Raw genomic sequence first — 12,420 nt, forward strand, 5'->3', positions numbered from 1 at the left:
GAAGTGCCAGCCGTTTGAAAAGTGATAATAGAGGATAAATTAATAATTGTGTTCGACCGGATTTGAATGACACCAAGTCTTACATATGTCGGTATAGAGCTGTGAAAGAAGAAGCCTGGAAATTTAATTCATGAGATTTGCACCACTTTGGCATTTTGCACCAAGCCTCATGCGCTAACAAACACTAGAAAAAGGAGAAAAAAAAGGAACCCCTCTCGTGTTGTCCATTCTAAATACCATGGTCAAACTTGCATCCAAGAATGCACATTCGTGAGTTCGTCTTCGTGCATTGTATGCCCGGTGTGTCGGTATCTTAAGACAGAATAGCGACCTGCCCAGGGTTTACCCTGCCTTTATTTATTTACTACACAGTACAAATTAACTAGCATCTTTCTGAGCACAAAAAATCGAGACAAACATGAACTTATGCAAATCAAATTTAATTCAAGGACAAATTTCAGAGTTATAATTGTTCCCTTTTGTTTCTCCCTTATTGGAAGCCTAATCATGGAAATGACGGTTGATTAAATTTAAATGGACTGCAGTTAAATGATTACTGCTTTACATGTCTAAAAGCACCAATTTTTTAATGTGAGTCCTACTTTTTCTGATCTATGTCTCACAGTATTTTAGTTGAGCTATTGATGTCACTTAGATGTTAAGAAGAAACTATTAGAGACTGTTTTATTAGCTAAAGCCTCAGTATTTATTTAGACTCCTGCAGTAAAACACTTCAGTAAATCAACGGATTTGATTACATTTAATCAATGAACTAATTAAAAAAAGATGTTCAACACTATTTCTGTCACAATCTTTTTTGACATTTAGGTGTTGAAGTGAAGGATGGGATCTGTACTTTCTTACTTTTGCAACTTGAATACGAAAGAGAAAAAACAAGGTAAGCTCTGCAGAAAATAAACTTTAGACCAATTTTTTAACCTAAGACACAAAACATTAATAAACAAAAATTGCAGATTACACATTTACAATGATGTAAGTGGTAATTGATTAATTAATCAATTCATTTTAGTCCTTTTTAAACTGTGAGTGACTGTTATTTTCCAGAGGAAGAACGAGTCCTGCGAGCCAATGACAGAGGATTCAACCTGTCTTTCCAGTATGCTGTAAGTCCAGAGGGAAACTTCATTATGAACATTTTGGCAGCACCTGACGTTTATGTCTTAAATATCTTGTAATACTGGTTATACCAGTATTGGGAAAAAAGCGATCTGAACTGAAAAAATAACAAGAATAAAGTACTGAGCGCTGGGCCCCGCCAAATTTCCAACTGTGGCCAAGCCTGGTCGGGCCATGTTTACAACACCCCTTGTGGGCCCCCTTTTTTCCCCGGGGTGCTCCCCTCCTGGGCGGGGGTGGCGGGCCCCTGCCTTGCTCCTCCCTGGACCAACCGTGGGCCTGGTGGATGGCTGCCTGGAGTGCGAAGCGGGTCTCCCTTGGGGGGTCCTGGCTCGTACCTGGGGTTGGGGCGGGGGGATGCCCGGAATTCCTGGGTGGTGATGGGGTGCTCGTACTGGGCTGTGGGCGCCCTTCTCCGGTGGGGCCCTGCGTTGGGCTCTCCTGGCGCGGCGGGGGGGCTGCTCTCCTGGTTGGGCTGGGGCGGCACTCTCTTTCCCCCCATGCCTCCCTGCTCTCTGGCTCTGGGGGCCTCGCGGCGGTGGGTGGCGGATTTGGTCGCCCGGGGGGCGGTTGTTCCCTGCCTGCTCCCGTGTGGCGTTGGGGGGGTTCCGGCTGCCGCTGCTGCTGCGGCGGGGGTCTTGGTGTGGGGATGGCTGGGCACTCTCCTTCCTTCTTTTCACATTCCTCCATCCACTTTAGAACATAAACACTCACCTGAGCACAGGTGTTAGCTCACCTTTGCACTAATAGTTTGCATGATTGAATGAATGAAATATTTCACACTAGTTGGTTTTAAGGCATAAGTATGCGTGTGTGAACACTATCTGTTTTGTGTATATGTTGACATGTTGACATTTTTGCAGCTAGCAGGTGTGTTGATAACATTTGAGTGTGTGTGTGGACAGGCCCCGCCCTTTTTGTACTACATTTGAACCTTACCGTAATGATAAACAACCAGTAAACTTGTTGCTTTATGCTGCTTCATGGTCTTATCCCCCCTGCCCTCCTATTATCACCCTCCTACCCCCCCTCTCTCTAACATCCCTCTCTCTTCTTCCCTTCTTTCCTTTTCCGTCCGGTCCAACACCAAAGATTTTCAAACATGGTTGAAATTAATAAAGTTTGGCCTCAATTACAAAAGGGGTTTATTGAGACATACCTTTGGTTTGTCTGAAGATTAATAACCCCTATTGTTAAAGTAAAATATGTCCAACACAAGAGGCCCTTAGTTCTCATCTGCCTGCTGTTGGACAAGACAAGTTTAAAAAAAAAAAAAAAAAAAAAAAAAAGAATAAAGTACTAAAAACTAATTGAATATTCTTTTTTCGTGTAAGTGACCCTGGTATAGTAGAGGATAATGGCCTTCAAAGTGTGCATTATCAGACTTTGAGTCGGACGGTACAAATTTAAAAACAAAAGTCTATACCGGAATTGTTTTTTTTCATTTTCACAATGAAGCTGCCTTCGCTGACTCAAGAAAAAAAGAAATATCAATACGCCAAATGGCTTTTTCTTTTTCTTCTTCAACACCGCTCTTTCTGTCGATTAATTAAAATGATAAAGTAAATGCTATTTGACATTTTATTTTTAAAAAGTTCTTTAGTAAATGTGTAGCCAATGACGGTCATCATAGCATCAGGTTGACATGATATTGGAGTGCCCTGGCGCAGATTTCATTAATTTTACACAAAAATGGCCGGTTTTAGTCAAGGAAAACTACGAGGAAAAAATAAGAAAACTCTTTGAGGGGGCAGACGCTTCATCCCTTCATCCTGCCAGCTTGACCTAAAGGCACCACGGCATTCTTAGAACACAGCAGTTATTTTACAAAACCACAGAAAACAAAAAAATTCGCCCCACAGGAGCCGGGAATGTAAAGGAATGTAAGTGAAGAAATACACAATTCTTTACTCCTTTTATTATTAGTCTGAACTATCTTTTATTTTGAAAAATCATTTCTTTTGAAAAATGACTGGATCAGTGTGCTAAATTAGTCCAGTAGGGGGGGAAAAAAACAACAGCTGTGTACATATACCGCCTCTCTCACCCTTCTCTCCCAAGTCCTCTACCAGAGGCCTGGGAGCTTGAGGGTACTGCGCAGTATCTTAGCTGTTCCTTGGACTGCGCTCTTCTGGGCTGAGAGGTTTGAGGTCTTTCCAGGGATCTGTTGTAGCCACTCCTCCAGCTTGGGGGTTACTGCACCAATTACCACAGGCACCACTGTCACCTTCACTTTCCATGCTCTGTTCAGTTCTTCTCTGAGTCCCTGGTATTTCTCCAGTTTCTCATGTTCATTCTTTCTGATGGTCCCATTGCTTGGCACTGCCACATCCACCACAACGGCTTTCCTATGTTCTTTATCCACCACTACAATGTTTGGTTGGTTCGCCATTACCATCCTATCAGTCTGGCTATTGTGCTGAAGTCCCACAGGATCTTTCCCCTCTCATTCTCTATCACCTTCGGAGGTGTTTCCCATTTTGATCTTGGGGTTTCCAGTCCATATTCTGCACACATGTTCCTGTATATTATTCCAGCCACTTGATTGTTGCGCTCCATGTATGCTTTCCCTGCCAGCATCTTACACCGTGCAGTTATGTGCTGGATTGTTTCAGGTGCCTCTTTGCACAGCATACGTCTTGTCTGGTGTGGTAGATCTCTGGTGCTCAGGGCTTGTTCCTGAGCTGCCAGGATAAGTGCTTTAGTGCTGTCCTGTTGGCCAGCCCTGTCTAGCCATTGGTAGGACTTCTTGATATTAGCCACTTCATTTACGCTCCAGTGGCACATCCCATGCAGGGGTTTGTCCTGCCATGAGGATCTGTCTTCCAGCACTGTATCCTCTGATCTCCGTTGCCTGAGACATTCACTGAGCACACTGTCAGTTGGGGCCTTGAGCTTGATGTATTCATGCATCTTGGATGTTTCATCCTGGATAGTGGCTTCTACGCTCACTAGTCCTCGGCCTCCTTCCTTGCGGCTAGCATACAGTCTCAGGGTGCTGGATCTGGGATGGAACCCTCCATGCATGGTGAGGAGCTTTTGTGTTTTAACATTCACGGTCTGTATCTCTTCCTTTGGCCATCTTAATATTCCTGCAGGGTATCTGATAACTGGCAGTGCGTAGCTGTTTATTGCCCGGGTCTTATTATTGCCATTGAGCTGGCTTCTTGACTTACTCGTTGGAGGTATATAGCTGTTGCAGCTTTCCTTGTTGCCTGCTTCAGGTTGCCATTTGCCTGCGGAATTCCAAGGTACTTGTAACTGTCGTCAATGTCTGCTATTGTGCCTTCTCGGAGTTGGGCCCCTCCTGTGTGAACTACCTTGCCACTTGTGCAAGTGGCTTGCCATTGGCTCCAAGGGGGGTTTTCCACAGCTTCATCATATTTCCTATGAAGGCTCTTAGAGTCCTGTTGATGTTGTACAGCTCCAAGCATTCAGTGATCTACGTGTGTGGCATTGAGTCATAGGCTTTCTTGTAATCAATCCAGGCTGTGCACAGTTTGGTGTGTTGTGACCTGCAGACAGCTGTCTTAAACAACTGTTCTGTCAACCAGGAGTTGGTGTTTGGCTCCTCTGTAGGCTCTTCCAATGCCCTTCTGTGTGTTGCTGATGTATTGATCCATGTGCCAATTTATCTTGGTTGCAATGATGCCTGACATGAGCTTCCATGTTGTGGAGAGACAGGTCATTGGCTGGTAGTTGGATGGGACTGTACCCTTTGAGGGATCCTTCTGGATCAGGATCGTTCGCCCTTCCGTTAGCCATTCGGGTTGAGTCCCATCTCTTGTCAGCTGGTTCATTTGTGCTGCCAGGCACTCGTGGAGTGCGGTGAGTTTCTTTACCCAGTAGGCATGTATCATGTCAGGGCCCGTTGCTGTCCAGTTCTTCATACCTGAGACTCTTTCTTGGATGTCTACCACTGTGATGGTTACTGGATTCTGTTTAGGGAGGTTGCTATGTTCTTTTCTCAGAGAGACCAGCCACTGGGCATTGCTGTTATGTGCTATCTCTTTCTCCCAGATACCTTTCCAGTATTATTCAGTTTCTAGCCTTGGTGGGTCTGCTTGGCTGCTTTGACCCTTCCACTGAGCGTACACTTCTGCAGGTTGAGTTGCGAACAGCCTGTTTATCCGTCTGGCTTCATTGTCTCTTGTGTACCTCTACAGGCGGCTGCTCAAGGCTAGGAGCCTTTGTTTGGCAGTTTCCAGTGCTTCAGGTATGGGCATCTGGCTGTATCTCTTAGGTACTTGCTTTCTCATCGTACCTCTTTGAGCCTCTGTCAGCTTACTCACATTTCTCCGGGTTGCCTTGATTTTGGCCTCTAACCGTTGCTTCCATGGTGGGTATTGTATTCTCCCATGGTTGCTCTTATAGCCAAGCATCTCAAAGATTACTGCTGCTGAAGTGTAAATCAGTTCATTGGTTTCTGTGATTGCTGTGGTAGGAATTGCCCGCAATGCTTCATTCACAGTTTCCAGGAGACTTTCAGGCGGTACATCACTTAACCGTTGTAGCTGGTGTCGGTGTTGCCTAGTGTTCATATATATATATATATATATATATATATATATATATATATATATATATATATATATATATATATATATATATATATATCCCGTTGGGCAATTTTTAGCTGTGTCTTGCGGTTTTCAGATGACTTTTGGGCTGGAAAACTGTGACACTATCTGGCAACACTGGCCTCCCCCCTGGAACTGCTGACTGGAAATGATTTATGCGACAATGTCTGTGCAGTAGATGTAAAAGCGAATAATCGCTTTAATTATGCAACAGAATCAGAGGTGTTGAAGAAGAAAAAGCTGTTTGGCGGATTAATTTTTAATTTTATTTTTGAGTCAACAAACGCAGCTTCATTGTAAAATTGAAAAAAGTATTTCCAGTATTGATTTTTATTTTGAAATATGAGACACATTTGCTTTCATAGGTTCAGGCTTCCACTGCATGCACTAATTTCTGATCATTATTCACACTTCGTCAGCCATTACCTTTACTTAATTACTAACTGAAAATATCATGTTTCTCTTTTCTGTTTCAGAACAATGCCATCAGAACCTCCAAATACAACATTTTTACTTTTTTGCCTCTTAACCTTTTCGAGCAATTCAGGAGGCTTGCTAATGCCTACTTCCTCTTCCTGCTCATTCTTCAGGTAGACATTTTTTCTTCAGTTTTTTCCAACAACCATAAAAAATAAACAAAAAAAGTAACAAACAAATAATAAGTGATGTCTCACTTTGTTGATTTTATATAAATTCCAGAGTGATTTTTTAAACAATGTATTTGTTTCTGTGTTGACAGATGATTCCGCAAGTGTCCTCTCTGTCCTGGTTCACTACAGCTGTACCGTTGGCTATTGTGCTGTCTATAACAGCAGCCAAAGACGCCAGTGATGATATAGTGAGATTAAAATATTCATATATTTTTATTTTATTTTTATTCTGACTATTCTAAATAAGACTTTTTATTTCTTTGTTGTCATCTGAGTAGAACAGACATAAATGTGACAAACAAGTCAATAACCGTGAAGTGGAGGTCCTCATTGATGGAGAGTGAGTCACGCAATACATCAATTCTACATTTGCACTTTTTAATATATGTGTACAAAGCCAAAATGAAACAATGGACACTGTTATCATATTTTATACAGACTGAAGAAAGAAAAATGGATGGATGTTCAAGTTGGAGACATAATAAAACTGGAGAACAATGAGTTTGTCACAGTGAGTATGAAGTTGTTGATATGATTAGCAGACAGAGATGCTTTTGCTGCCTCCTGAAATTCTGTACTAGACTGATGGGACATCATTTTTCACATCCTTTTTGCAATGTGCTAAAATAATATTACAGTCTTATGACATGGTTTGTTAAAATACTACAATGATGCCGTACAAAAAGCATCTCCTTTTTATCTGTCTTTTGAATTCAAAACCTTCGGTATACACCTATCAGTGTGAACCATTGATTCTATGAGAACTGCACTGAGTGACAGCCCGCCCCCCCGGCATTCCAAACCGGAAGTAACCGCTGGTTCCAAGAAGCCAAAATTCCAAAAATTTCTATAGAGAAATAAACAGCTATTACGCCATCATTCTATTTGTCAGAAAAACCATTCTTGCTATATTATCTTATTATAAACATGTTCAGACCAACTCGAATCAATCACTGCTTACCACGATTTCTGATTACAATATAGTGAAGGCCATATTGCAAAAAAATGACAACTGAATGGACTTTATTTTGTTAGGACTGGAAGCAAGTCTATGCGTTTCTATGGGGGACATCACACTCGCTCTTTTCAGATCTCTTGTACAGTCAATGGATTTACCCCAATATAGTAAGATGTAATATTACAAAACGTTTTAAAAGATTAGAAAAAAGGAAATTGGGAATAGGAACAGTGCAAATATTTTTTGTCCTGTTTTCATAATATAGTTAGAAAAACATAATTTCCTTTTTAAATCCTTTATTTTATCTTCATAGGCAGACCTCTTGCTGCTGTCTAGCAGTGAGCCTCTCAATCTGGTCTATGTGGAAACAGCTGAGTTAGATGGGTGAGTGTGGTGCTGGTCAAGGTAGAAGCAAAATATTGCAATTTTTTTTTCAAGTTACTTAAAAAATGTGTGACAAACATCATCGTTTTTACTTTTCATTTGGTCAAAGATTCAGTGTTTAAAGTCCTAATTGGACGCTAGGAAGTTTTCCTCAAAACTTGATGATGACTGGTTCTTTTGCCCCTCCCAACAGCCTCTGAGCCCATGTTCTGCCGTCACATTCTAGTTAATGTAAATGAGAATTTATTTCATTAGAAAATAAGTACCTCAGAAACATTTTTTAAAAAGGAAAATAGATCACCCTCCAGCCAGAAGCAGTTATCCAAGGATCTTTGCGTGTCATTATGGTGCTTGTCTTTGTTTGTTTGCTCACAAACAGTAGTTGGCAGATTTAGCCTCATGCTGTCTGAATTCCCTTCTTGATTTATTTTCTATTTGCAGTGAAACAAACCTGAAAGTGAAACAGGCCCTGACTGTAACTGGAGAGATGGGGGACAGCACTGAGGCACTTGCTTCTTTTAATGGTACAAATTTATGAACTATTTGTTAAAATACTCAAAGAAAGGAAAGAATATGAAGAAAAACATTGTGTGTTTTTACTTTCTATGCTTTTATGTAATAAACAAAAAAAATCTAAAATGTTTAAGATTTGAAGACATCAACACATGATAAAGGGACGTTTTGCAAATATATTGAAAGGTTTTGTTGCAGTCAGTCTTGTTAGGTAATATATTTGAAAAAAAGTCTTTAAATTAATGCTTTAGATAAAAACACAAACAGAAGCTTAAATATAAAAATTTAATGTAAATGTAAAAATAACACTGCTCATTAAGATTTTAAGTTTTACTTGTTTAATTGTTTTATTTATCCTAGATTTAAATATACACTCCAGTTAACTTTTTCTCTCTCTATCAAAAAGGAACTAATCTATTTCCAAGATACATATGGAATCATTTTGACCACTTATCCAAAGTGAGATTTCTCTGTTCTCTTTCATCTAAAACATGTGATTTGTAGGTGAAGTGCTATGCGAGCCTCCCAATAACTGCTTGGACAAATTCAAAGGTACTTTGACTGTGAATGGACAAGCCTACAGTCTGGACAATGACAAAGTGCTGCTCAGAGGATGTACACTCAGGAACACAGAATGGTGTTTTGGTCTGGTCTTGTTTGGAGGTAAACCTTTGTCAGTTCAGTTAAGATTGTTTTTCATGCTTGATTTTTACCCAGTGCGGATAATAATGTATACCTGTTCCAGCTTCCAAACGTAATAACAGTCACCGATCTGTTCTGAAAAGTTTAAAATACAGTTGTTAAAAGAAGACAATAGATCACAAATTGCCCCGAGTCAAAAAGTAATTGCCCCCAATGTTCAATAACCTTTTGAGCCATTTTAAGCGGCAGCATTATGCTTCCGCTTGAGATTATAACCAGATGAGGACAATTATTTTTGAGTTCTTTACTAGAGATCAGATTTCCTGGTTTTTCATGTGTGTATAACAGGGGTGCTCACACTTTTTTGGCATGTCAGCTACTTTTGAATCGACAATGTCTTGAAGATCTACCGATAGATAGATAGATAGAGAGAGAGAGAGAGAGAGAGAGAGAGAGAGAGAGAGAGAGAGAGAGACAGACAGACAGACAGACAGACAGACAGACAGACAGACAGACAGACAGACAGACAGACAGACAGACAGACAGACAGACAGACAGACAGACAGACAGACAGACAGACAGACAGACAGACAGACAGACAGACAGACAGACAGATAGAAACTTTATTAATCTCCCAAAGGAGAAATTCAGGTGTCCGGTAGCAAAACACACAACCACATACAACAAACAACAGTAAAAAGACAGTTCACAAAACAATATCAGTTCATATCAGGCAGGTTCATTAAACAGCCTGATAGCTGTAGGGACAAATGAGTTCTTAAAGCGCTCTGTCCTGCAGCGCAGTGAAAGGAGCCTATTACTCCGTGAGGTCCTCTGACCAGACATCGTGTTGTGCAAGGGATGTCTGGGATTGTCCAGGATGCTCTGAGTCAAAGCCCTCATTCTCTTCTGCAACACAGATCCCAGAGAGTCCACCCTCCTCCCGATCACAGATGCACATCTCTTAATCAGTTTGTCCAATCGAGTGCAATCCCTTGTGGTCATACTGCCACCCCAGCATACAACCCCATAGAAAACAGCACTCGCCACAACCGACTGATAAAAGAGGAGCAACATGTCAGTACACACATCAAAGGACCTCAGCTTTCTCAGGAAGAACAGCCTACTATGACCTTTCTAATACAGAGCATGAGCCTGCTCCGACCAGTCCAGTTTGTGGTCAAGGTGCACACCCAAGTACTTGTAGGAGTCAACCACCTCGATTCCCCCTCCATCGATGATCAATGGCTGGTGGGAGGACTTCCTACTAAAGTCAATAATATTATAATAATATAAATACTATTAGTGAATATTTGTTAGTTATGTTTATTAGTAATATTATTGTTTATGTACTGATGATTAAAAACTGCACAGTAGGATTACACAAAGATACTTTTGTATTAACAGAGGAGGCGTTTTGTTACAAAGACAGAAAGCAGCAACCATCGTATGTCATGCTCTGCTGTAAACGATGCAATGGGGGGGAGCATCATGGCGTTTCAAAAGGCGCTGATGGCTCCGTACGAAGCGCGCGCCTCGAACAAAACAGCTTCCTCAAGAGCTCGTATTAATCAGCCTCGAACTGCAGAGCTGATAGCAGGAGGAGACACGCGGGGCGGCTTCAAGAAACACTCCTCTTGTGCGGAGCGGTCTTCTGCCGGAACTTGACGTGATGCGGGGCAGAGAGCAACTCTCTGATGACAGAGAGTATGCGCTCAGTGTTTTTAAACACACATCTGCAGCGACGTATGCTTCAGAGGATGTCCGATTGGCCTTTCTGCATGTCAATCAAGTCCCGTACTTCTCGGTGACGATTTTGATTGGCTGGTGGATTTTTCAGAAGTGTTTTTTTTTTTTTTTATCTTCTCTGTCCAGCGATCTACCCTCATGTCCTTCAAGATCGACCGGTCGATCGCGATCGACGTAATGAGCACCCCTGGTGTATAATGTTCTTTTATACCAGATGAAAAAATAACAGTTGTAAAATGGACATTTTCATATTAAACAAGTCTGCTGCAAAAGTATATTATTGCAAACTGTGAGAAAACCCAATATTTCACAAAGGTAGAGCGAGTTGAAACATACCAAGGGGAACTATCTTTAATCCTTTAAAGCCTGCTACATCAAAGACTTGGCAAATATTCAAATATTTTCTAATTAAGATGTTTTTTAAAACCTATGATGAAATCCACACATAGGTTGTTTTTTTTAATTAGCTTTAGATAATCAATTATGATACTTGGGGTAATTTGGTAGTTTTTTGTTTACAACAATGTTAGTTTAAGATCCAAAAATTCTGAGAAGAGTTTCAGGAAAAAAAACACCTTATTTACCAATGGACTCAAATCTGATCCACACATTTTTAACATGGTGTAACTGTTTTATAAAATTTTTTACATTCTTTCAATACAAGTTGTCATTTACAAAATGTAATAACAATAGCTGGGTTATTCTCACCATTAAGTTTTGAAAATTAGCTAAACTTTTCCCGCCAAAGGGGTTTTCATGGAAGCACCTATTTTGAAACGAGCAGGAAAAGTCATTCAACCTCCCTAGTGGAATGGTGTTTAACTACAGGCCAGAAAATATGGACCAAGTTATATCCACTGGGTTTTTAAGGAAAGTTAAAATCATACATATGTGAGAGGGCTCTCAGAAATGCATGTATCAAATATAATATGAATGGTTATGAATGTTTATATATTTGTTTGACAAAAGGAAAAAAAAAGAAAACTCAGTATCTCTACAGTATAATTCAAGGAACTTGATTTTTCTACCTGTAACTCTGTCAATAAATCTGCCCAGGTCCTGACACCAAACTCATGCAGAACTGCGGCAAAACAGTATTTAAGCGCACAAGCATTGATCATCTGATGAACATCCTCGTGTTGGCTGTAAGTTCATGCAAACACAAACATATGGAGATTTTTAAAATGCAGGAGGTGTTTTTTAAATGCATCATAAATGAATTTGCTAATAGGTCTATTCAAAAATATGCTATCTTTACAAACTGTGTGAATTAGGACCATCTAAATCAGGGGTGCCCACACTTTTTTGGCATGTGAGCTACTTTTGCAAGCTTCATATTTTTAAATATTTCCACATATGTTGGCTCTATTTGTTTTATAACATAATCATGGACTCCAAATTCTCCAGGGGGTTTTGTTTGCAAACTTTTTTTCCATGTAATTGCTTCCCTGTGGTGCTCCATTTAAAAACGGAGCAAGTTTATTATCATTATTTTTTTTATCTTTCAGACTTTGGATATATGTAAAAAAAATATATATATATATATATATATATATATATATATATATATATATATATATATATATATATATATATATATATATATATATATATATATATATATATAAATATAACCGGCTGGGTAGCTCGGTTGGTAAGGTGCAGGACTGTCATGCAGGAAATTCCCAGGGGCGGAATGAACAATTAATGGAAATGGCAATGGAAATAGGGCAAATAACCATAACAATGGAAATGGGGATTACCATAACAATGGCGAGCAATTAACATCCCCCATTGAGGGACCTTG

General features: G+C 40.2%; 1 protein-coding gene across 2 annotated transcripts in view; it reads left to right on the forward strand.

Moving 5' to 3' along the window:
- Positions 1 to 12,420, forward strand: part of LOC101157679 (phospholipid-transporting ATPase ID) — a 46,563-nt gene that overhangs the window by 1,259 nt on the left and 32,884 nt on the right. For both annotated transcript variants that reach the window (XR_013659513.1, XM_011473227.4), the window contains exons 2-11: positions 829 to 898; positions 1,066 to 1,124; positions 6,194 to 6,307; positions 6,457 to 6,555; positions 6,646 to 6,707; positions 6,806 to 6,878; positions 7,639 to 7,709; positions 8,151 to 8,233; positions 8,727 to 8,885; positions 11,670 to 11,758. Coding sequence is in view for 1 of the 2 variants with exons in the window: in XM_011473227.4 (XP_011471529.1) it covers positions 844 to 898; positions 1,066 to 1,124; positions 6,194 to 6,307; positions 6,457 to 6,555; positions 6,646 to 6,707; positions 6,806 to 6,878; positions 7,639 to 7,709; positions 8,151 to 8,233; positions 8,727 to 8,885; positions 11,670 to 11,758 (864 nt within the window). In the remaining variant the exon portion in view is untranslated. The remainder of the gene's footprint in view (positions 1 to 828; positions 899 to 1,065; positions 1,125 to 6,193; positions 6,308 to 6,456; positions 6,556 to 6,645; positions 6,708 to 6,805; positions 6,879 to 7,638; positions 7,710 to 8,150; positions 8,234 to 8,726; positions 8,886 to 11,669; positions 11,759 to 12,420) is intronic.

Source organism: Oryzias latipes, chromosome 12 (genome assembly GCF_053564925.1).
Source record: "Oryzias latipes strain Hd-rR chromosome 12, Olatipes_Hd-rR_3.1".
Lineage (NCBI taxonomy): Eukaryota > Metazoa > Chordata > Actinopteri > Beloniformes > Adrianichthyidae > Oryzias > Oryzias latipes.